Here is a 27,333-nt window from a genome sequence, read left to right on the forward strand (position 1 = left end):
GCTGTCAATCTGAACCTGTAGACCTTCTTCAAAAAAATGAAGGAGCATAGAAGCAATTTTTTGATGTTGGAGCAACCCAGTTTAACATAACCAAAATCAGCTTTCGAAAGAAAAGCACAAGAAAATCTATAGAGAGAGAGAGAGATAGAGAGAGAGAAAGAATAGCATTAGCACAATGTAGTCATTCAGAAAAAAAGGTATAAATTTGAATTTTTTTCTCAATGAATTATTTATTTCAAAATTTTTTTAAAATTGTACTAATATTTAACAAAGTGGTTACTATTGTATAAGATTTGATACAAATGTGGTTCAAAACAGCATTTTCTGGAGCTTTTTTTTCCTATTTTCTGTTTGGAAAAATAATTTTTTTGTTTGCCAACGATTTTGTCTACTTTAATTTGGTAACACTTTCGGTAAGATGTTTTCGGTGCATTCAAAAAACACACTTCAATGTGAGATTTACGAAACCGCAACACTCATTTCGCTATACCACAGCATTACAATACTGTGTTTTTTTTGAATAAGTTATAAAGGATTTTCATCGGGTCGATCGATCAGTCCTATCATATTTTTAACATCTTTTCCATTACCATGCCTATTCAGATTTTTTCCATTAGGCAACAGTGCTGTAATACTAGGGCACATACCATTTTCATAATGAAGTTCAATTATAAATACTCGTTATGTAGTTGATAAGTCATTGTGAGTCAAAACAATTATTCTCGGTCAAAATACTATAAACTTCTAAATGTAGGTGAATGGAATATAAACTATTCACATCTACTCATCGAAAATTAACAAAAACTCTTTCAAAGTACATTTTGTTCACCAAGTTTGCATTATCAAGAAATTACTAAATCTGAATCATAACACATTAGTGAAAGACTTTCATATAGGCACATTTGTATGAACGATTAGCCATCGTAATTTCTCTCAACTGAGTTAAGACTTCTTATCACTTTAGTCACCTTCTGATAATGCTAACATGGTTAGCGGAACACCGATGCGAAATAGTGCTTCAGTTCTAGCTTACAGATTTTCGCCAGCAAACATGGAAGTCAACCACCAAGGTGAGCATAGGTGAATATTTTTATTTGCGAAATATATGCTTATATATTTCATAAATACAGTCCACTTCTCATGAATTCACTCACATATTAGATCCATTTCGTGTTAGTGGTTTCCAGTGGCGTAACTATACCGTTCGAGGCCCGTGGCAAATTCATCGGATGGGCCCCCTTCCCCCAACATAAAGAAGCTGAACCAACAATAATACTAATTTTTTATTTTATAATACTTATTTATACACTTTTACTTGTAAGAGTACATTTATAAATCACTACGTCAAGTAGGTACATACAAACTTCGTAATTATACTTAGGTATAATTACGAAGTAATTTAAATTACAGTCAGCGTTCAATTGATATGGGCACATAGAGTAGTCAGAATGATTTGAAAAACAAAAAAGCAATTCAATATACGCACACAAGGTGCTTACAACAATATGATGATTAAAATTCCTTCCTTCCGACTTTCTGTTCAGCAAAAGTGGTAATGACATCAGTAGAATTTTCGATGGATAGAATAGCCAAGTTGCTTAACCTGTCTTGTCCCATAGAATTTCTCAAATAAGTTTTTATCAATTTCAGTTTTGAAAATAATCGCTCGGCATTAGCCGTAGTCACAGGAATGGTGAGGAATAATAGAAATATAGTGCACACTTCAGGAAAGCTTGAAGACATAGAATGATTTTTTATTATCAATAAGTCAGCAAGTTATAGAAGATGAAGTTTCTATTTCATGTCTAAAAGTGAATCGAAAACTGAGAATTTCCTTGGAAAACGAGATGGATATATCTTCTTCATATAGATGGACAAATGCTAAAGCCTTTTCCAATAAATCAGTATAGTTCAAATTTTGCAAAGTGGCAGGTTGCAAGACACTGAAATTGAAAACAATTTCATTCATTTCAAGGAAACGCGATTTCAGTTGATTAATGATTATGTCTCATATACGATAGAGTACGTTCACTTCAAACAAGCTTTCAGGATCTTGGAGAGGTTCATCCTCACAAATTTCATCAAGATGACGTTTCCCTTTCCTCTGACGAGTTTAAGGAAATTCAGGATTTATAGAACACTTCACTGCAATACTATTTGCTTCCATTTTTTAAGTCTTCAAATTCATGTCGATACTTCTCAAGATGTTCTAGACAGATTTGCAAAAACTTTGAAGCATTTGAAAGATCAATGGCTTAAACTGAAGTGCTTTAGAAGCCGCGTCTATAGTTTGTAAGACTTTGCAATGGAAACCCAACAACATAATAAAAATGTTTTGGAATTTAATAAAACAGTTTTTGTAAGCAATTTTTGAACATCAACAAACCGAACTTTTAAAGCAAACATGGCATCAAAGCATCCTGCTCATCTAGATGGATCCATTGTTTTTAATGTTACTGAGATTGATGATACCACGGTCTCTTCTTTATTATTAGATATAAAACTAGATAATACATTCCATCGTTTAACACTATGGCCCAAAAAATTATAAATTTGTTGCACAGTTTCGAATGATGTTTGTATTTCTATGACCTCTTTTACTGCATCATTTAATGCCAAATTCAAATTATGAGCAGTACATTGGACATAAACCGCATTTGGGTTGAGATTCTCCTCTGACCTGGGCCCCTTCCGGCTGGGGGCCCGAGGCATTTTGCCGACTTGCCACCCTGTAGTTACGCCACTGGTGGTTTCAATAGCAAAAACTACGTTTATTTTGTTTCCATTACGATTATTGATTTGATATCAAGTGCTGAGTTATAAACAAGGAAGGAAACCAATTGGCAATGAAAATATTAAACACCACATTATGGAAATGTTGTCTTAAAATTAAAAAAAAACCTAATGTTTTCTTTTTGATATAATTTCTTCACAACTATTTTTTTCAATATCTAGGCTGCATCAAATTTACAAAAATCCATAACCTTTCAAATGAGGCTTGTATCTAAGTGATTTTTATTCAAAGTCTCATGAGAAATTGGAAAACTATTGCTTAATTTTCATTGATCCATCATGTATCAATTGAACGAAATGAGAGAACGTTTGGAAAACTATTTTTCGTCATTTTTCATACTCTTCTTCGAACCCAAAAGGAAATCGACAGCTACCAGATTCTCGTACACCTAAAAAAATCCTTGCTCTAATTTCGATAAAATTTCACGTGCACGTTTGCACAAACCGCGTCAAAAATCTGATAAGCAAAACAAACTACTAACAAGCACCACATTCAAACAGAATTAAAATGCAACAGCGTCAACGTCAGTCTGATCGGTATCTCTGTCATTACCTGTCTGACCATCAGTCCTGGCCGGCGAAATAGCCAACTATGATTGACTCTGTCTATTATAATAGATCAGTTGCCGCAATTATCACCTACATATCGACGACGGGGAGGGGTTTCTCGTGCCTCGATTGGCCCACATCTCAGGTATGGTAAGCAGGTGAGACAGACATCAAAACACAGCATCATTGACCACGGATCGGTCCATGGGTATTCTACCTTCGCGTGCATCTTCGTCATCGCGAAATACTTCGCCCAAAAATCGATTAGTCTTCAATAAAGACATCGATCGGCGTTTATTTTTGTTACACTCGAAATATTTATAAACTGTTATGGGTATATTTATCGTTCTTCTAGAAGAGTTATTACCAAGTCAAACAATGGTTTATGGCATTTCAAATAAGAGTGTTTTACCGTCATAATTGTTTGAAATGTGAGGACTTCTCGTGGAAAAGGTGTGTGAAGACACTGAAAGTTCGTCGTGTCGAGGATTTTACTGATTTTTTTCACGCGGTGTTTTTAGTGATGTTTTGTGAATCCGGTATCAAATTTTGGCTGAGCGATCAGCATGTACCTTAGCCGATTCAGCAGGGGGAGGTTTGCGCTTCTGGTGTGGATTTTGGCTCTGTGCTGTGTCAGGTAACTGATAATTTTCATTTTTTATATGAATTTTCATTCCTTACATCCGAAATGGAAAAAAGTCTTGTTTTCAACTTTACCGATATTTTTTTTCAACTACTCCATAGTCACTATTTTTTCAGTATCTCTAATGAAAATAAGTGGCTTCTGTTACAGTTTGCCGATATTTGAGGAAAATCCATAAAATATACCTAATTACTAACGCGTTCTTGTGAGATTTTCCACATAATAGTTCTCACGTGTTTCACTATACAAAAGTTTCTTCAGGCACGTCTAATACTGCTCTAAACATAGTGCTGCTTACAAGGAATATCTGGAATTATAATGATTTTCACTTCAAATATTGATTTTAATAAATAATTCAAGAACAAAATTCTGAGGTACTTTTGGAAATAATTTAAATAATTCTAAGGACACCTTTTTCTCCTCAATGTGAAGCATCAAAGTCAAGATTGAGCTCAAGTACATCAAGTACCTACATCAAAAGATTATTCGCAAATGTTCAATTGGTGTCCTCATTTGAAAAACCACTTTGATGCTCTTTAACTTTTTTCAAAATAGTTCCAAAAGTTTGGTAAACATAACAGTTGGAACGAGTCAAACTATAAATTGAAAAGGGATTATTTTTTTATTAGATATTAGTTTTTGGGAAAAAAGTTTGGATTTCTACTTCTCCATCATCTCACATAAAATCTGTTTTTCCGGTAATCAGCTGTCGCCCCCATACGAACGACAACTCTCAGAAGTTGAGAAACTTGTTCGAGCTAAGGACTAACGAGGTCTTACCTTCTAACGTGAAAATGTGGGACACTTCCTTCTTTCTCCTTTCCTTTGAATGAATTCCACGTTATCAGATTGATGAGGAAGAATTAGAAAGCCAAAAAATGTTTTCCCAAAAAGTCATTCTTTTTAATTTTAATATATCTGAAACTGATTTTATTATCATTATTTTGGATTATAATAGGTTACTTTCTAGTAGCGTTGGAGAAGGTTACTGTTATATGACATTGACATATATTTTTTAAGCTTTAAGTTAGGTACATTGAACACAATCATATTTAGAGTGCAACCATTGCCGATAGCAATTTGCTTCATTAAACTCAATTCTCAATTCTTGAATTCTCATTAAAAATTACTATGAATATGGAATTTTCAATAAAATACTAGAATACTACTTCTTTATGATTGTGCGGATATAACGGAAAATTATATATGACTATGTGACTTAGTATACAGTGCATTTCTTTAATGCCCCCCTTTTAGTTTTTGAACGGATCGACTCAAAAAACTTAAATTTGGGATAATGAAATTAATGCATGAATACTTCATTTTGAAGTGAAATTGACAGTTGAAACTTCCAAGATGGCGATTAGGCGTCATCATTTCAAAGATCCTGACGAACACTTTACAACCCTAGAATATAATGGTCATATCTTCAACTACTACAAAATGGCGGAGCTTTTAATAATTGCCTAGATACATTGATATTCAACTACATAATATGAGGTGATAAGCTTGAGGTCAGTTCAGAAGATACTCGATACTTTTGTGTCATTTATGTCAAAGACAATTTAGGGTTCAGTGTCACACTTGGTAACGACTTGAGAAATGAAACAGAGATGTAACATACTGAAACTGAGAAAATTAAAGTTTTAAAGATTATTGAATTCGGAAATATCCCCAAACATTTGGAAGGCTTCAACATCTTCAACAAGCGACTTCCTATCGTATGTCACCCATATTTGGAATAACGCAATCGAGAAACATGGAGAATCAATAGCTTCTGCGCTTGATATTTCTAAGGCCTTCGACCGTGTGTGGCATGACGGTTCCCTGCAAGTGGTCGTCGATGGATACCTATCTATCAAATACTTTCACTATCAACGCCGGTGTTTCACAGGGATCCATATTGTCTCCAACCCTCTTTTTATTGTATATCAACGACTTATTGGAAAAAACCAAGAATCCAATATATTGCTTTGCTGCCAACAGCACACTTGTCTCGTCATTCCATTTGGATTCCAGGACATCGGCTACGAAAGCACATATTCACCGGCAGCAGGAGGTAGCATATCTTAATAGGGATCTAGAAGTGATTTCGAATTGGGGTGAAAGTATCCAGGTTCAATTCAATGCCACAAAAACCCAGGCATTGGTTTTTTCCAAGAAGATAAATGTCTCCGAATCGGATATAATAATGTCAGGTCAGACAATTCCGCTTTCTGCTTCAATAAGTTTGTTGGGAGTTAAAATGGACACCAATATGTCTTGGAACAATCATGTCGCTGAAATTGCAAAGGCTGCTTTTCAAAAGCTTGGAACACTGTTCCGAACTAGAATACTGTACACACGTCATCAACTTTTGATACTTTATAAAGCTCATGCCAGACCTTCTTTGTAGTATTGTTCCCATGTATAGAGCTCTGCCCCCAAACATACCCTGAAGTTGCTGGATTCCATCCGCTAGATTGGAGACAATAACATAACGTGCAACCTTGATAGCCTGGAACATCCAAAGAAGATTGGAAATTTTTTTTCCTTCTGTAGATACTTTCACGGGAGGTGTTCAAGTGACTTGGCACATCCGATTTCGCCAAGAGTGGTACATATCAGAAATACGCGAAGGACTGTGGCTGCTTATCGTTTTAGGTTCAACTCAGTACACCTTGGACTTCACTGTTTAAAATCTTTTCCATCTGGAAAACTGCGTTCATCTGGAATAAACTTCCTGACAATGTTTTTCCAAATGGATTTAATCTCCAGCGATTCAAATCCAATGCGAATCGCTACTTTCGCACAGGCACCGGCACCGCTCTGAGAGCGCCTTAAGGATTTTCTTGTAGTGCTTGTGTTTAGTCCTTGAAAAAAAAAGTAGCATATACGAAGAAATAATTTTTGTATTTCTGTATCTCATTCAATAAAAGTAACTTTTCTGAACAAATTCGAAAAATTACCTTCAATATTTTGATATGAAAACTTTCAAGAACCCTTCCAATAACATTTGGAGGATATTTCCTGCAATATTTCCATTTTGGCAGAAAACTTTTCACGAATAATTAGCAGAACGATCATCTTGTATCATTTCAAACAGAATAAACGGTTACTGTTATGATATTAGGTTGTAAATGTTGCCGTATCGACACATAAATTCTGATTTTATAGATATACTTATCGTAATAATTTTATAGAGGAAAGTACTCTGAGGCTAAACCAATAAAATTAATAATGTTTATATTGTACTGTAATTCCACTACTAATGGCTACCACCCGTGAATGTTTCGAATTGGGGCCCATTTGTAGGTTTATTGAATGGCTCATTATTTTATATCATTCACTCAGAAGAATCAACTGAGTTCTTCAACAGGTGAAAAATGGCAGTTGAAATCAACTAAACTATGAAATTACTGTGATAACATGCAGACGAGAAATGTAAAAATATAAACTTGTTCAGATCTTGGTTTATTTTCTACTAGCGACTCGCTAACGAACTCTGGCTTCTGATATTATTGGACTAAGGCGTTCGATCGCATACACCATGAACTCCTCTTTGCTATTTTGGGCTACCTAGGGCTTTCAATACATGCTGTAGCCCTACTGAAAAGTTACAGTCGTTATCAAAGAGTTGTGTATAATAACGAGAAATCTGATTCGATACAAATTAAAAACGGTGTTCCTCAAGGTTTAAAATTGGGCCTTCCCTTGTTAGTTTTATACACATCTCAATTTTATAGGTCACTGCAATATGCAACCATGCATTGTTATGCCGACGGTACTCAGCTGTACATGGAATTCGACGAGAATTCAATTAACGAGGCCCTATGGCAAATTAATACAGATCTCGATATGTTATTACGTGGTGTATGGTTCGGGAATTTTGAAGAGTGATAGTTTTAGAATCCAAAAGCTCCAGAATGCATGCATTAGGCTCATTACGGGTACGAGGAAACGAGAATAATTTCACATCTGTTCGGGGTTTTCGGTTGGTTGAATATGGAATCCAGACGAACATTTCATTCTGCAACATTTTTTCGAAAACTCCTCAAAACAAAAAATCCCAGAGATTCAGGACACATTTAACAATACCACAAAACTTCTCTATTTCGCAGATCTTTCTCTTACCATATTGCCTACTCATATAATCGGATACCCATTAAATATAAACCTCTGCCATTAGAAATCTTCAAACGAAAGATAAAAAATATCTTCTTACAATAAATAGATTCAACTAATCCAAGTTCAGAAAAATATATGTATTTCAATTCCGTTGTATATACTGTTGCACTCTGTTGTTCTTACGGTTGTCTGTAAGGGCAATCTCTGTAATGATTTATCATCCGCAGATATTGAATCCTGCCATTTGATTGGTTGTAATTGTATGGAACCATCAATAAAAACCATTAATATTATTATTATTAATTAATAAACGCGTGCGATCGCTGTAAATCATGAAGTGCTATAAGGCGAAGCGCGACCTTCGACGCGCAATTTATAGGCACGCGCCGCCGGCCCCCTGGCCGGTACCGCCGCAACCCTTGAAAATATTAATTTGAATTACATTCAAAACGGACATATTGATCTATATTGAATGCACTATGTATTTTAGGTACTTAATTGAATAAGGATTAATGCTGTACCTATTGCTTAAAATCCTCGAGGATGAAAATGGTTATTGTGGGTTAATTTACAACATCACATTAGAAACCTCTAAAATTATTAGTGTATATTAGGCATGTTATATACATATTAACCTTCCTCTTGAAACATTCTACCTATTGAAACACCCGCATCATAATCGGTTGCGTAGTTTTGAAGATCTAAGCATACATAGGGACAGACAACGGAAAGCGACTTTGTTTTATACTATGTAGTGGTAGTGATTGTAGTTTTTTGATATTTTAAATTTTTGTTTTCATATAAAGAATAAGAAAATATAACGGATATCAGTAAAAACCTTCCTATTGCGTAACAGATGAAAAAGAAACTACAGAAACTACTTTTTTATCGAATATTGAATTGCATAAACCATCTTTTCTCAAAATCAAATTGAATATCCCTTCTATTCTGTAACAGTGTTGGAATTTTCAATTGAAGAGCAATCCAGAAACCTGGATTCATGTAAGTGTAGAGTACGAACTTGGAATGGGGGTTCACTTTTCAAAATCGCTCCAGTAATTGTTGAATTATCAGTTTCATGTCCTTCAAAAAGAATATATTTTTTTCAGGTTACCGTTTCGAAGCTTAAACTATGAAGGCAAATAATAGATTGATGATTATGGAATATTTTTTTAGTCTCTATGAATATATTTCTCGGTATATTGTAAATCAATTTTCAAGTATGCGGATGTATAAAGTTGAAGATTTTTTGAAAACCTGTCAGTATATTACTGGAACCGTTTGTAAGGAGAACACATACCAAAATTCATTTGTGGAATCTCTAATTATTACTGCAGTTGTCACGTAACGAACTACAAATATTGAACATTCCGGACAGCATTAGATTGAAATTTGTTATTATCGCCGTATATAAAGTTACATTTATATATAATTCATGTTTGGAACATTAATTTTTGTAGCAGAGTGAAATGAGATATAATATAACGAAGTTATTATAAAGAAACGATAGTTGGTACTTGGATATATCAAAAGTTTTTTGAAAACAGAGAAATCAATCTTGTGAATGATCGGAAACAAATGGTGAGTATTGACGGGGTTTCTAGCCACTCGAGAGTCGTGACATATGGAGTGCCGCAGGGTACTGTTCTAGGACCAGTTCAATTTACCGTTTATTTGAATACCTTGATGAAAATCCGATCGACGGGAACTCTCTTCAGTTTTGCGGATGATACAGTCATTCTGTCCCCAAGGGGGAATCCTGATCCGACCTGAAAATTGAGGCCCAAATTGACTTTCAAAATAATGTTATTGGTTTAAATATAACAAACTCACATTAAATGGCGAAAACATTTATCACTTACCGTTCACAATTTACTCCAACCACTTACCTGATCTAGGATCTTTGGAAATAGACAAAGATACGGCGATAGTAGAAAAAAATTAAACGAAATATCTCGGAATCATTATAGATAGCTACCGTGTAGCAAAACGTGTTTTGAATGAAATTTATTGTGAAAATTCTGTGATTATTATCATGGATGTGGTTATTGATTTTCATCAAAGAACGGGTTAGAGTACTTACAGTTATATTGAAATCGAAAAAAATACGCGACGGACACTTAATGCATTAAGCCGCGCCAAGTCAATCCGGTGACTCGGGTACCGGCTCTGCGGTCCCATGTCAAGGCACGATAAATATTAACAATGAAATCCCGTTGTTGGAAAACACAAGTTCATTCATTTACGTACTATGTTCATATATTCGATTATTGTATCTATAATAATTGCACTTTCAAAAAAAAAATTTTTTTGTTGAAATTTCTCGTTACTCAGGTGATTCGAAAACTTCTTTGGATAAATGTTAATTTTTCAAATTCAAACTTTGTTATTTTTGAGCACTATCACAAACTAGCATCCAGCTGGCTTTTTTTATGGCATTGTTGAATGACAAAGTTTTTTCAAAAATTAAAATTTGTTGATAAGATTTTGAGATCTTTCGATAAACCCTTTCACCCAGAGCATTTGAAGGTCCAGTTAGACTTAAAAATTCGCGGTGCATTTTGGGGAGCCCGAATTATGGCTACTATGTGAAAACATGTATTTCGAAAAACTTTCAAAGTTTCTTCCAAAATTTATTTTTTTAAATTTATTTCATACACTATTTTACAGAATGAACCCAATTACAGAATAGGGAGAAATAGTGGCATTTACAAATATATACTTACATGATATAATTTGTGAATTTATATAAAAAAGATTAAAAAAAGAACTGTCAGTTAGCTAAGAAATGTCTTTTGATTTGTATAATCTGGCAGTTGAATATGTCTAGGACATGACTAACAGAATTAGAGGTATCACACATTGTATAAATGGAAGATTTCTAGATGATCGTCTAGTAACCCAAAAATTCAACATTATGTAACAATTGAGAGCAGGAAATGATATTGTTAATGACCTTAGATGAATAATATTTACGCCTCTGTAGGGTTTCTAGTTGATTATTATGAACCTGATAGTTGGGACTCCTAACAACAGATGCATATTCCAGCGTAGATCGAACAAAAGTACATCGATCGTTATTATGGTTCATTTCAACTTAAATTTTAGCCTTGAAACGGGAAAACCTTGCACAATTACTTGAGTTTATTCAATGCAGGAACTGTAAATTTGTAAAATCAGAATACTTTTCAATTTGTTAAACAAAATTAGACAAATATTTATCTTTCATTTGATGTAATATTGAACAAACACGGAGATTCTCAAATATGTACATAATATTTAAAGGTTTAAAACAATTTTTATGTTTATGGCCGAATTGGAACGAGCACTAAAGAATAATTAATTAGTGCTAAACGAGAAAGCGGAAAATTTCACTGACGTCTAGAAACTAGGCAAAAAAATATGCATTGTGAGTTTGTATTGGAGTCAGTGTAAACATATTTGACCAGGCGGCTGTATACTAAATGGATTATAATTCCTGAAATTTTATACGAAAAACTTTTTTGGCGTCCCGTTCAAATTTTTCAAATGAAATTTTCGGGCTTTCATATTAAGTTCGTTTGTACCCACTAGCAGTTAATAAAAAAAAATCTCAAAATACCTATTTGACTTCTGACAGCGAATTGTTCAGAGCTCTTGTTATATTTTTTGAATCAAGTCTGCATTCGTATAAATAGACTATTGAAGGTTAAAATATCATATATTTCGAAAAAAAAATGTTTTTTTGCAATAAAAACTGAATGGACTGCCGTTGAAACATATGTCACGTCTTAAGCGACCAACAACTTGAGCATGATATACTTTAATCTTTTGATGCTTCTGTAACACCTGCCCCATATTCTTGAAAATATTTCCAAAACTGTATAATTTTGAAGTGTACGTTCCGCAGTGATTCCTGAAATTCGTTGACTCATCAATATATGGGCCCGAAAATTTAACTGGATTTGAATGAAAAACCTGACGTATTTGTATTTTGGGAGTTATGAAATCTAATTATTTTGATTTTGGTTGTATTCAAGTCCAGATCTGAAATATAAAGAAAAAATAAATTGTTAGATAATGTTTAAGAACACGTTGCCATGAGAACTTGTTGATTTGTGTCAGATATAAGCTGAGAAATATAAGCGAAAATAAGCACGCTCGGTTTTTTCGAAAAATGAACTGAGAGCATTGATATACATAATTGATATTACTGATCTCGAAAAGGAACCCTGCGGTAGTCCCATTGTCACCGACAGACTTGTCAGAGGAGACTTGTTTGAAATCATTTACAGTGGTTGAAATAATCAACACATATCATTTCTGATTTTACAAAAAGATGCAAGCCATCTATATGCAACACACCTGATACTATATTTGCTGTACAGGGACAGCACAATTTGAAATTCGTGTTCATATGGCTTCTGAAAGTTAGTTTCAGAATGACGTGTAATGAGAAATTGATAACTCAAAAACTATTGATACGTAAGAGATAAAAAAATCGGAAAGAGAAGAAAATTCACAATGAAAGAGTACAAACGACTGGAACTTGACTTTTTTCAATTAAAAATAAATATTAATATTTTTGAGCAAATAACAAAGTTTTCATTCATAAGGAATTATGTTTTCCATATGGTTCTACTGAAAATTCACGACTCACTGGTTTAGTAAACGATCGACCAATCTGCAGAAAACATCGCCGCTGTCTGTGAGAGTATGCAGGAGTATCCGAGGCAGTCGCTCACAAGAACTTGGCCTTTCTCAGACCAAAACTTGTCGAATTTTGTGTCGTGACTTGGGCCTGCACCTGTACAGCTGACCCAGGAACTGAAGATAAACGACCACAACCACGTCTGTTCGCTGAATGGCAATTGACCCTAATTTCCATCAAAAAATCATCTTCAGCGATGAAGCCCATTTACGGATGAATGGGTACGTGAACAAACAAATTTGTTGGATTTTGAACTTATCCACGTGAAATCCCAGAGCGTCCAATGGATCCCGAAAAAGTCATTATTTACTGTGGATTGGCCAGGACATAACCGACCCTGTTAGACTTTTCATTGCGGGGTCTTGTTAGGTCGCAGGTGTATGCGAATGAGCCACAAATCACAGCGGTCCTCAAAGCCAGTGAAATACCCTATATTTACCCTGGCCTGAGAAGATAAAGTATTCATAGCCTGGCTCATCATTTATGGTTTGAAGGATATGTGTAATTTTTCCATTGCAAGACTCTTCAACAATGAACACAAGAAGCAATGGCCATCAGAAGCTTTCCTGATTTTTTGTCTCCTTTGTGCCAAGGAAACGAGTCCAAATATTCCAATGATTTGTATAATCCAAATTCATCTAGATCAATCAACTGTAATTGGATTAGTTAATTGTTTCTCGAGTCCAGTAAAATTGAAAACAAACACCCCTGCTGTTTTGTAATAGCAAGAACTTCACTGTCGTAGTCTATAAATCTCCCAATAAACGGCTTGGTATTAAAAGTTTGCGTGATAAATATAATTAGATGAGAATGACCTTGACCAAGACCATAATTTCGAAGCACGATTTCTTTTACAAAAATTGTGATGTGAAGGGTATTATTTCGGAGTCAAGGTCATGAGTTTCTTGAAAAAAATGAGCTGTAACGAAACTTAATGATACGTGGTGTGTGAAATTGAATACATGATATATAACTGGTTGATATTCAGGGAAAACGCAACCCTACGTCATGCTCAAATCGTCAGATTTTGGAAAATGTACTCTGTTTACCTTGAAATTGAGCCACCACTCCTCTACTCCTCTACGTCATGCACAAATCGTCAGATTTTGATAAATGTCCTTTTTTTACCTCGAAATTAAACCACTATACCTTAATCTGACGCATTGGAATATTTCTGATGAGGCATTTTTCATAAATCTGAAGGGCTGCCCTACTTGCCCGGCTCTCAATTGAGGGTTCATATGTGGTAAATGGCTTCATCAGAATGCACGGTATCCCCTTCTATGTTTATCTGTAGTAAATCCTCTAGTAAATCCTAAAATCCCCTCTTGGGCTCCCCTACTAGTATTTTGATTTCATTTTCACATATGACAATTTAATTTTGTGGTTGCTCTTCGGTAATATTAATATGAATTGTCTTTTCGTTCTTTCATATGTAGAAACATTCATACATTTCACCTCCTATCAATAGTATACCATATCTATTTAGCATATGAGTCTTCATTTTTTTGTTTGAAGGTGATTTACAATGTTTTGTGGAGCCTTTCATTAGTTCGGACTTCCATTGTCTAATATAATATAAATTGATTTGAAAGAATCTGTAAAAATAACAATTTCATTGAGGAAAAAACTGAAATTACAATGAAATAATAGACAAGCAACAACCAACAACAGTTATCACCCGAAGACGATTGTGGATACCAACAATTGAAACGTCGTGAAGTAACTTGGTTTGGAATCTTTAAATTCTCAATTTTAATTTCTTGTTATTATAACTTTTTTAACTTCCGCTCGTGGTAATCGTAAATTTTTTTTTATTGTTGCTTGTATGTTATTTCATTGTAATTTCAGTTTTTTCCTCAAAAAAATTGTTAGTTCTCAGCAATTTTTTTTTTATTTTCTATAGATTCTTTCACGAATTTCAAATCAATTTATATCATATCAGACAATGAAAGTCCAAACTAATGAAATTCTTCATTTTTCATCAATTTTGGTTATTCCTTCATAACCCATCTTCATTTTCTTCAGCTCTCTTTTCAATTTCCCTTCATCCTCCATATTATACTTTGAGCTAATACGTGATGATTGATGACTTGTTTACTTTATGGAAATTCATGATCACTTAAATTAAAAGAATAAAACCACTTTTTTCTAAATACCAGTGGTAGATTTTATTTAAACGACCGGTTTCGAGTTTGATCCCATTATCAAGTATAAAACTCTGGATAATATTGTATTGATTGCATATTTGAGCACAGAGGTCAGGGTATATTTCAGTATGAAAAATCATATTTATTTAATTAACTGAATGTTCTCATGTGAGATCTTCGAACAATCTCACAACTCCAGAAGTTATTTCATCATATACATTCATCAAATTAACGATAACATGTACTACTTCGAATTTATTTGTTTCTTCCATATAAAACGAATTGAGATAATGATTCAATTTGTTTCCTGTCAAATTCTCTTCAATTTTGAAAAAATAATCTATGAAGTGATTAGCTATTACTCTCCTTTTTATTGTATTCACACTAATATACAGGGTGTAACTGAATAAGTGTAAAACATTTAAGGAGGTGATTCCTCATCGAAAAAAAGATAGGATCTTTCATATAAAGAAACTTCATTGGAGCATCCCGTACAGCCCCCTAAAGGGGGTACATAAAATTTGAATAACAATTTTTTTCACAAGCACTGAAGAAGTTACAATATTGAAATTAACCTGACGTTTTGTACTACCAAAAAGACATCTAGCTAGTAATTTATTTGGTTTACCCCATGGTTGTAAGGGGTGGAAAACGCAACACCTAAAATGTATTTACAATGTAATTTTTTGTCTTATTATTTGTTTACTACCTGCAAAACACACAACATGTAGAAATCATAGTAAATGTTCAATATGTCTACCTTCAGACATTACGCATGCGTCTAGACGTCGGCGCATTGAGCCACGTATTCGCTCAAATATTCCTGGAGTCTCTCTGATTACCCTGCACACATCGATGATGCGGTTTCTTAAGTACTCTACATCGCGAACAGGAAAACGATAAACCAAACGCTGTAAATTACCCCAAATAGAGAAATCGAGGAGGTAGAAAATGAGGCCCAATTAATTCATCCCCAATAACTCCGAGCCACACGTTAGGAGAAAACTGTTCTTGATGGTTAGGTTCGACAATAGCGTGAGGGTTTTCATCAGCCCATATGTGGTAATTATGAAAATTAATAATCTTGTCCAGAGAAAAACTACATTCGTCTGTAAATTCTATCGTCTTCAGAAAGTCACAATTTCTTCTAATCATTTCCAGCATCCAATTGCAAAATTCAAGACGGTTCGGAAAGTCTCGCGGTAGCAGTGCCTGTATTCGTTGCAGATGGTAAGGGTACAAGAGTTGTCCTTTAAAATTCGAAATACCGTCATATGATCAACATTTAGCTGGAAAGCAATCTTTCTAGTTCTGGTAGTAGGTTATTCTTCAATTAAATTAATTTCTGCTTCCTCAAGCTGTGGTGTTCGTACTTCTCGATGGCGACCACAATCCTGCGTTCTTTTGTCGAATGAACCATATTCTCGTGATCGTTGATGAAGTCGAGCAAATATTCTATGTGAAGGATGCTGCCGTCGAGGATACATTTCAGCATATCTTCTAGAAGCTTCTAACCCATTCCCCTGCGACAGACCGTAAACTTAATGCATATCAGCTATTTCCTCATTTGTGTATGCCATTTTAATAACAAGTGAAATATTAAAGTAACAAGTTAAGAACAGAACAACAACACACAATTAGTATTAATTCAATTTCGAAAATTCACAAACTGACAGCGTCATACCAATTTAATTGTCACTATCGCTAATAGCGACCTACTAGATAGATTAGTTTCGTATTTTCGCATTTATGACGATGTATCTCTATAGTTGTTCCTAAAATAATTTTTTGCGGCGAATTGGTTCATTTTGGGCAAAAAACCCAAGAGACATTTTTTGTTTAAAATGAAACAGGCTATTGAAAATGCATTTTTAAATGGTAAACAAATAATAAGACAAAAAGTACATTTTAGGGGTTGCATTTTCCACCCCTTATAACCATGGGGTAAACCAAATAAATTTCTGGCTAAGTGTCTTTTTGGTAGTACAAAACGTCAGGGTAATTTCAATATTGCAACTTCTTTAGTGCTTGTGAAAAAAATTGTTATACAAATTTTATGTACCCCTTTTAAGGGGCTGTATCTTAACAAGGATGCTCCAATGAAATTTCTTTTTATGAAAGATCCTATCTTATTTTCGATGAGGAATTACCTCCTTGAATGTTTTACACTTATTCAGTTACATCCTGTATTGTGATCATATTTTTCTAGCAGTAGTTGTTTTACCAGTAGATTGTGAATCAGAATGATATGAAATACGCAGAAGGGGCCTCCAGTTGTGATTAGTTGTTCGAAAAAGTAATTTTTATTCGAAAACTTTTTAAAAAATCTGGTAAAAACTTACCAAAAACTTACCAAAACTTACTAGTGTGTGATGAAAAATAGTGGATGCAATATGATAACGGAGAAAAAGCTGTGTACGTACCATATGTTATGATGTTGCCACACCACAATATTGAATTGTCGAAATTCGTGAAGTCCTCAGTTTTCTTATTGCGAATAAAATTATTGGGGCATAAGCCCTTGAGTATTCCTCAGTTTATACTCCTACTCATTCATTGTTTCATGTGCCATCCAGATAGAAACTTTGTTCTTATGTAATAACATGACTTGGACGGAGCTAACAATGAGAAAACGTCTGAAAGTGAAAGACTCCTCTTCTTGGGTAATGGTTATGACCGCAGATAAATCAATGAACTGTCGATATAAAACAATGGGTGAGGTCGATAATCGTGTGTACGAAGCGTAGCTGTAATTTGCAAGTCACCGGTTGCCAATAGATCTATCAGAAAAAGTTTGATGTGCTGTCAATTAGAAATGTGGGGTCGTTTTTATCTGAAATGAGTTTAGCTTAGTTCATGAACAATACAGTATAGACTTTTAGAAGTTGGTTTTTCTAGTATGTCGAGATGTTACTTTGTTGTTCCATGCTCCAATTTGCTGAATAATTATGATAATGCAACTTTTTGTGGAGGAAATCAGTATTGGGTATTATTGATTCGGATGTCTAGCAGTGATGATGACACGAATGTTTGGAATAAAAATGTAGACTTGGGAGTGACTATTAATACTGACTTAACTTGGTCCGAACATATAATATCCACATGCAAACGCGCAAACACACTGTTTTACATCATCCGCAAAACGTTCCTCCATCTATCATATTCAAGTTCCATAAAACTCCACAAAACCTACGTTCGTCCAATCATGGAGTATGCAGGTCCAGTGTGGTGTCCTGTTCTGGTGCGCGATAGGGACTCGTTGGAAAATGTACAGCGTCGAGTCACACGTATGACGTTTGGTGAAGTGCGTCCAACCTATCCTGAAAGACTGAGGATGGCACAACTGCTAGCTTTTGACCAATGTCAACTCCATTGGGACCTCATCATATCTTTCCGTATAGCTAAGTATAACTATGCTAATCAGAAAGAACTGTTTGTTTTCAACAATGATTCGCGGTTACGTGATCACACATCCAAATTAAAAAAGGAAAAATTCGCAACGAGGCAGAGACAATATTTTTTTGGGAATCGTATTTTCGAAACATGGAATAACTTACCCAACGATGTTATGAATTCTGACTCAGTGAACAGTTTCAAAAACAAAATAGACATTTGCTTATTTGCTTAATCGCCTCTATGCATATAATAATTATTTTTCTTTTCTTTTTGCATGCATTGTATTAACTTGATATTCTTCGTTTTTAGGCTTACATAGGACTTTGTCCTCAGCCTTTATATGTAATAATAATAATAAAGTGTTTTTTGCATAACTCAGCGTATGTGTTTCGCAAGGATTTTACTGTCAAGTAATTCAATGTTTGGATGAAAGAAGCTGTTTCGAGGGGGTATTTCTTTCAGTTTGTATCTGAAAGTTATCTCTTTGCATGATCTACACATATTTGTATAGAGTTAATTATTGAAATTTATTGCTTCCTTTCTTTCTTTGGGAAATTCCCACTTTTTTATCAAGATGAAGAAGTAGAAAGCAAAAAACTTTTTTTTCCATGGAATTAGATATTATTCCACTAGTAACAAAAGTGTAATTTTTTCAATCGAGAAAATAACTCAACTAAGGGCTGTTACTGTCTTGAGTTCCAGGTATTGAAATACTATACTTCTCAATGACGACAATGAGAAGATATCAATGGAGGAACTATTATCAAGTATGGTTCTGAAAGGAGATTATTGAGTTATCACTTTACTTTGGACTGTACTAGATGGGCTGAAAGGTTTGTATGACAACACACAGATGGCGCTACTAGTATTGAATTCATATGATTATCAATTAACCCTGACCTAATCAGTCGGACTATTAGTTTTGGATGACCGTAAAGTGAAGTTGATGGAGATAGCTTAAGTTATTAACATATCAAAGAAACATATTGGAAATATCGCATATGAATATTTGGGTGTGCGAAAGCTCTTTTCAAAGTGAGTGCTGCGCGAGCTCACAATCGACCAGAAACAACAACGAGTTGATGATTCTGAGCAGCGTTTGAAGCTGTTTCACTCCAAAAAACTCGAATTCATGCATCGATATGTGACAATGGATGAAACATGACTACATCATTTCACCCCAGAATCAAAACAATCGTCATCTGAGTGGACTGCACGTGGTTAACCGACTCCAAAGTGCCTATAGATGCAACAGTCTGCTAGCAAGGTTATGGTATTCGTTTTGGGATACGCATGGTATAATATTCATCAGTTATCTTGAAAATAGAAAACCATCAGCAGAGACTATTACATAGCTTTATTGGAGCGTTTGCAGAACAAAATCGCGGAGAAACGGCTTCATTTGAAGTTAAAGAAACTGCTGTTTCATCAAGACAATGCCCCATGTCTCAAATCGATGAAAACAATGGCGAAATTGCATGGAATGGACTTCGAATTGCTTTCGCATCCACCGTATTCTCCAGATTTGGCCCCCAGCGAGTTTTTCTTAGATTCCAAGAGAGTGCTCGCTGGAAAAAATTCAGCGCCTATGAAGAGGTTATTGTCGAAACTGAAGCAGCCTATTTTGAACTACAGACAAATCGTACAATAAAAATGGTATCAAAAAATTGTATGACTGGTATAATTTGTGTATCACCCTCGAAAGCAAGTATATTCTCTGGTTAAATCTGTTTTTCCGTTGATCAGATGTCGCCCCCATACGAACGATAACTCTCAGAAGTTGAGAAACTTGTGCGAGCTGAGGACTAAAGAGGTCTTACCTTTCAACGTGTGATTTCTATTGGATAATAAAATCGAACTATATCGAATAAAAATCTCTTTGTTAGCCTACGAACTTGTCAGCCCAAATATTATTAGGCAAACAATTCAATGAGAAACCTGGATGCTATTCATACCAAAGATGTGAATAAAAAAATCCATCTTTCATTTAGTCATGAAAATTAAATGAACCTGAATCGGGTAGTTAATATTCGTGACATGCACTGTCAAAAAGTGTGTTAATTTTTAATTCACTACACGGGAAAATACTTCTGAAACTGGCAGAATTTAGGTGTAAAAACAGTAGATATATAGGCAGATTGAATGACAAATAGTAAAGAAAGTAAAGAAACCATACTTTAAGGTATAAAGCAGTGATTGTTTGAAAGATTCCAATTCACACTGGTTAGGCATCTATCCCATTAGGCATCTATCACATTAGGCATCTATCACATTCAATAATTTCATTGCCTAGTCCGGTTAAAGGAGTGTGCTATCTATGTATACCGTGATGATGTTAGAAACAGATCAATATTTCGTGTCTGGATACTATATATTTTGAAATTTGAACAGTTTATAACAATATTTATTGAATTGAACAAAATAATCAGATTTGCAATTTTTCTTGATAGTCAGTATTTGGAACGTCTGACGTAAAATGGATCTATTGGGAGAGTGTTTTCAATAGATTGCAATCATTCTGTTCACCTCCAGTGTGTTCAGTTGTAGCTAGCTCATTTAGTATGCGATCATATGTGTATTCACCATAAAAAACCCTATCTTTAAAGACATAAGTACGCATTAGAAACTCATTTTGTGCAATACACCTCAGAACACCTAAAAAAAATCAAGCATTTGCGATTTTTCACTTATAACTGACTGAATGTGATCAATGAAAGTCAAGTTATTAAATAGCACACTAAGTTTTTCGCAGCCAGATTCACTTTACATCTCAAGAGAGATTTTCAGATCCGCAGAAAATCAAAATAATAGAAGTTATGACCAGTGTCATTGATGAATAGGTTGAATAGAAGTGGACCTAAGTGAGATCCGTGGAGGACTCCTGAAGTAACCTGATTTGAAAACAGATTTGTGATTTTTCATTTAAACAAGTTGTGCCCTATCTGTGAGCTGTTTGTATTCATGGAGGAAACCCTAAAGATGAAAGCTTATCAACTGGAGCACGCGATACTCTCTGTCTAAGGCGTTACTGAGGTTAGTGTAGACTAAGACCACTTGAAGCCTTTCTCCAATTGCCATAGGTATGTGATTTTGATAGAGTGAAAGATTTGTTGCTGTTGATCTTCCAATGACAAAATCAAGCTGTTGATGTTATGCTATTTTTTTGTTATCTTTTCTATCTATCTTCTTGTAATATCTATGCATATATTCTATAATCCTATAATGCTATAAACTACTCATCAACCTAAAATACTTTCCCCCATGCACAAGGGAAACCATCTTTTGGGCGCTTCGTATTTATTTACCACCATTTACTGTTAGTAATAGTCGTATTCAAACTCTACTTGTATATTTGGTGAATAAATTGTATTAATTGTATTGTATTGTATGATATTGTGATGATATTTTTCAAAGACTATGAAAGATATAGAATTAGAAGATTTTAAAATAACTGAGAACTATTGACCAGCCCCGGCTCCTCACGTGTGCAATGCTGATGTAAAATATACATATAAAAGCGTGCGATCGCTGCTAATCATAAAGTGGCATGCCCCGTCAGATCCCCGGCCGTTACCGCCGCAACCGCTCTTCGAAAATATTCATTTAAATTACATGCTGTAGAGGGCGCTAATGATCTATATTAAATACACAATGTATTGAAGCTACCTAATATGATGAGTTCAACGCTGTATTACCTAAATTCGCTTTATGAATAAGCCGTTATTTCTCGAATATTACTGGAGTTTTTTTCCAACACCAAACCGTTATTTTTACACCTCAACAAGTGTTTCGATCACCAAGTGATCATCTTCAAGAGGAAGATTAAAGTAAACAGTTAAGTTTAATTCAATACTGGAAATTTTTCCCAACACCAAACCATTAGTTCAACACCTCGAGACGTGTTTCGATCACCAAGTGATCATCTTCAAGACGAAAATTGAACTAAACATTAGCTTTTTGAGGCAACGGAACAAGTGGTCTTTGGTCAGGCGGAGTGGACCGCCGTAACGTGCGACCCAGGTGGAATAGAACGCCCTGGCAACGGTCTCGGCTTTCTGCTCTTGGAGAGGTCTTGAACCGTCTAGAAGGTGCTGAAAAGTTGCTAATGGGTGTTGATACATGTATGAGACCTTGGACTGCTGGCACTGGATGCAGGCGCGGGTCCAAGCGCGACAATCTCCGTCGATGGAGGGCCAGACGTAAGGCTGTCTGACGAGCTTGATGGTCACTCTGGCACCAGGAGGCGACAGTCCGTGGATGGCATCGAAAGCTGGTCTCCGGAAGACGGTGTCAGGAAGGGCCACGCCGTCGTCGTGAAGACGTCGCAAAAGATGGCAGCGTTGGATCCAGGAATGGTCACTTGGCGCAGGATTAGGCCAACTCATTTTTTTTGACGGAGTTCCTGGAGCTGCTGGTCCTGTTGTTGAGACGCTGCGAAGGCCTCGAAGTCGAGTGGCGTAGTGATGGCATTGACTCGGAAGAGAGCATCCGCGACAATATTATTCTCACCAGAGATGTGCTGGATATCGGTAGTGAATTGTCCGATGAAATCAAGATGGCGGAACTGGCGCGAAGAACACTGGTCAGCCTTCTGGCGGAAAGCGGAGGTCAGCGGCTTAAGGTCGGTCAGGACGGTGAAGTGGCGTCCTTCAACCATGTGTCGGAAGTACTTGACGGCCTTGTAGATGGCCAGAAGTTCTCGGTCGTAGACAGAGTATTTGGCAGAGGTTTCGATTCATTGTTTACTAGCTAGGGCTTCTCCAACAGTGAGGTTCGACGCGTTACAGACCAAGGAGAGCTTGGCGTCGAGCTTTGGATGGGCAAGGAGTGTTGCGTTGGCGAGGGTGTCCTTGCAGGCAGTGAAAGCAGCTTCCGTGTTGTCGTTCCATGTAATTGGCTTCTTCTCCTTGATGTTACCCTAGAGGAGGTCGTTGAGGGACGCCTGGGTCCTAGCAGTCCTACGCATGAAACGTCTGTAAAGTTAATCCTACTAGAAACTATCTCCTTTGGAAGGGGTTGCGTGCCTTTGCCAGACACAAGGTATCGAAGGAACTTGACTTATGGCTCTCCAAATTATGTAGTGAAGTACAGGTGATACAATAACATACCGATAATTTTTATATCGTCTTGTCTGCCGCTAGACAATGAATATAAGCATATTTTCAGGAAAGATGATGGAATTCTGTCGGAACCACTACATAATGTGTCATTCAAAGAAACTATACCAACAAACTCGTTTTTGAGACAAATATTGGTGGTAAGTTTACATTAGTAGGTGATGAAACTGTTCAGAACTTGATAATTTCGAGATATTCGACATAAATCGCAAGAATTTGTTTTCTTGAACTTAGTTCCTGAGTTTATATTATCGTTTTTTTTCTGGAAATATATACAACATATATACTCCGTATTCCAAATTCAATTGATTAAAATACGACCTACAGTCATGAGATTTTGCCAAACTATTATGAATTTGTTTAGCGCAGTTTCAAAGATCATGGAATTGTTCATATTTCAACCGATTGATCTTGATACATTCGAAATATAACCATTGATTTCCAATTATATTTATCCTTCAAAAATACTTGAAATACGAATTATCAGGACTAATCAGGCAATGATAGAAAATGTCAATATTTCTTCGCTCACAGCAAAAACATTATTCAGATTTCTGACGGAAATACGAATATTTCAAGCATGGCTAGATTATCAATCGATTATGCAAGTAATCTATCAAGAAGATTTATGATACCAGCCAGCAGTTTCTTGTCGCAGAATTTGAATTATTCAGAAGATTTTCTGTTAGTGAGTGTTCGAATAAATTGAATGAGGAAAAATCCTCAGATGTGTCATAAGATAATGAAATAGTTGAGGATGAGATTGAATGATAGCCAATTAAATAACGAATCTGACTTTTTGAGAGAAAATAGTATTCTGTATAACTAAACGGTTGGATTTGAATTCAAATAGTCGACAACGTTTTCATAAGTGGTTTTTTTTAACAGATAATATCGGGACTCATCCACATTCGGTAATAAATTGTATTATATTTGGATATGCAAATATTGGTTTTTGTGTATAATTGCCCTAACACCAAACTGATATTTTTGCACTCGACGCGCGTTTCGCCAACAAAGTTAGCATCCTCAGGAGAAGAAAATTGATACCTAGTCTAGTCTGGTTAAGCCTTATATACTAAAATTTGTCACCTGTGGTTGTATACCTGAAGTCCAATATGGAATTTCTCGGTAATTAACTACCTGCAAGTTTTTAGTAATTATTCTCTTCCTAACAGAAGATTAAAAAGCGTGCTAAACGGGATGGGTCCCTTATCGCCATTCATGCTGTTCTTACATTTTGCTTTTTCTAGACTCTCACATGCATCGAGTAGCCTGGTGTCATGCACATGCTTAATCAGTTTCATATTGTTTTCACCAATTCTGTGGTCCTTGTCTAGAGCGTGTTGGGCGACACTGGATTTTTTTATCCTTCCGTATTTCATGTGTACACAATGCTCCTTGAAGCGGGTTTTAATCGCTCGTCGGCTCTGGCCGATGCATTTGCTGTTGTAATCTTGACAACTGATTTCGTAAATCTCCGACCTTTCTGTGTTTGTTGTGTGTTGTTGTGTGTTGAGAGTACCAGTAAGATTTGCAGTCAGATTTTCAATTACTTATTGTTGTAGAAAAACTACTGTAAGACAACAATTGTATGTGCTATGACCTCTCCATTATTTCTGAACTTCATGTTATGTGTAAGGCCGGCGACAGGTGCCCTAATATAGTGGTTTTGTAATGCGATATGGGATTCCACTTGTAGCTATTTTAAATCATCTGCGTTCGCTACCACTACTACGATTGACACGCAAAAATTGTTTTAAATATTCGACACTTGATGAAAATTATTTGTTCCACCATGTTGCCCTCAAAACTTTCAGAACAGAAACAATTCTGGTTTACAATTGACAATTTGTCTGTTCGACATTCTGTCCAGAATCATAATGATCACCACTGATACATACCACATGGATGAGTCCAAGCTGGATCTCATGATATTCCTTCAAGGTGCCCAAAAACAAATTCTTTTGATCCAACACCGAACAGCATTGTTTTAACCAATCTTATTTCCCGTCAGTTGTACTAGACTGAACCACTGCTATTGAAGTACAAATTTGAGTATAGGTAGTTGGACTATACATTTTATTTTAGTTGGTAACTGATGTTTCAGGTCTGTTTATAAGAATGAGACACTGCAAAATACTGCAGCTTGCGATGAGGTTAACATGCTATGATTCATCTTCTTCAACCTTGTGAGAATCTAATCGGCAGCCAGTCTGCGTCAGGTTGGGAAGCAGGTATCCTGTGATGAATTTCAGGGAGATACCGTCCCATGGCTGCAGAGTAATAATTGGATCCACCAGCCAGAAAACCTGTAGCCATATAGGATAGACTATGCAGCTCTGGAATCGTACCTGTGGACCGTCTTCTGAAATATCCTCTACGACATACATAATGGCGTACTGAAGATATTTCAGTCATTGGTGGATATTGAAGTTGTTGGATATTCAGGGTGCAAGGTGCAATGCTAATTACCATGACAACCTTCCCAATGAGGGTATCTGTGATTCAGCTATACTTGAAGATACATGAGATTTAGCCATACAGTGTTTTAAGGCCTCTGGTTGGCTGATCTGCTCAGAAAGAGTTTGTTTGCTCTCCTGATGCAAGGCAGATCTGTCATGTAGGAGGTAGGAGGAATCTTAACGCCACTTTCCGCTGCAAGGCAAAGACGTCAATCTATGAGGCTGACGAAACCTTGAACTTCATTCGTCCAACTTGAAAGAGTGTCTTTACGATGATCTGTTGCAAAGCCGTACATTGACATTGACCGCCATACGACAAATAGTTTTATCATTCTCTGCAACTTTCACTGCAAAGCAATTAGATGAAACCAGACCTCAAAAAATAGCATTCAATACCAGACAGTGCTGTTTCATGGCATGAATACTTCGAAGATACGTTGGATCAAGATTGAACACGAATTGATGATCTATATCAGCAACTTTCCGTTTATTCAAAACATTGGTCTCTGCATCACCATAATTTAAATTCTGAGACTCAAAAAATATTCCCAGAGAACTAACACGAGACGAACCATCCGAAAATTGTAAAGAAATGGTGAGATTTTCAAGTTTTACTAAACGTTTCGACTGACATTGATGACGATGATAATCAGCAATACCAATTTTTCGAAATGGAAATGGAGAAGATCTTGACTTTCTGACCGGATATCTTTGTAATTTCAACAATAAATGTTGGATACTTTCGTTCGTAAACACTACGAGTTCCAATACTCATATGTTACATTCAACAAGGAACAGGACAAACCTTTTTTGCTGTCATCTTTTGTAGATAAAATTATCATTTATATCAATACCGTGGTATCTAAAACATTTCCATCACCTCTTACATTCGACCTATTGATCCTCAGATAGCACGAAGGCCATTTTGGAATCAATTGCAGGGTATCAGTGCAACAGTGTCCTGTGAATGTTATCAAAATACTACGAGAGCTATCAGAAATATTTTAGGGGTCGATTTGTGAAAGCTTGAGAACATTTTTTAGTACTAGTCAAAACGACAAAACATGGATTTCATTAGATGATGCCTGAGATCATTTTAGCTGTACATGCATGATATCCCGTGAATGCGATTAAGGATAAAATGGGGACACATGACCATGTCCTCAAGATATTCTTTAATTCACATCATTATTTCTTCAATATCTGATTACGCTTTAACGATTTTATTGTGACTTGGAAAGAGATACCAATCATCTCGTTTCGGTGTGGTGTGGTGGATATTGTTCTCTAGCACAGTACAGACTTGTTTTCGTTGAGTTTAGTATTCAATGACGTCTTGACTTCTGAAAGTAGAATCAAATCAAATCAAAATAACTGTCGATTTGAAGCAGTTTGTTATGAATTTACACACATGGAATCAGTT

General features: G+C 35.7%; 1 protein-coding gene across 1 annotated transcript in view; it reads left to right on the plus strand.

The window, feature by feature from the left end:
• Window positions 1-3,303: 3,303 nt before the first annotated feature.
• Window positions 3,304-27,333, plus strand: part of Wnt2 (Wnt oncogene analog 2) — a 295,795-nt gene continuing 271,765 nt past the window's right edge. Inside the window, 1 exon segment of the mRNA XM_074180839.1 lies at window positions 3,304-3,979. Within this exon segment, the coding sequence (XP_074036940.1) occupies window positions 3,909-3,979 (71 nt within the window). The 5' untranslated portion in view covers window positions 3,304-3,908.

This window comes from Leptinotarsa decemlineata, unplaced genomic scaffold (genome assembly GCF_025532065.1).
Source record: "Leptinotarsa decemlineata unplaced genomic scaffold, Ldec_3_MD MMD2_tig00026307_RagTag_RagTag, whole genome shotgun sequence".
NCBI classification, from domain to species: Eukaryota; Metazoa; Arthropoda; class Insecta; order Coleoptera; family Chrysomelidae; genus Leptinotarsa; species Leptinotarsa decemlineata.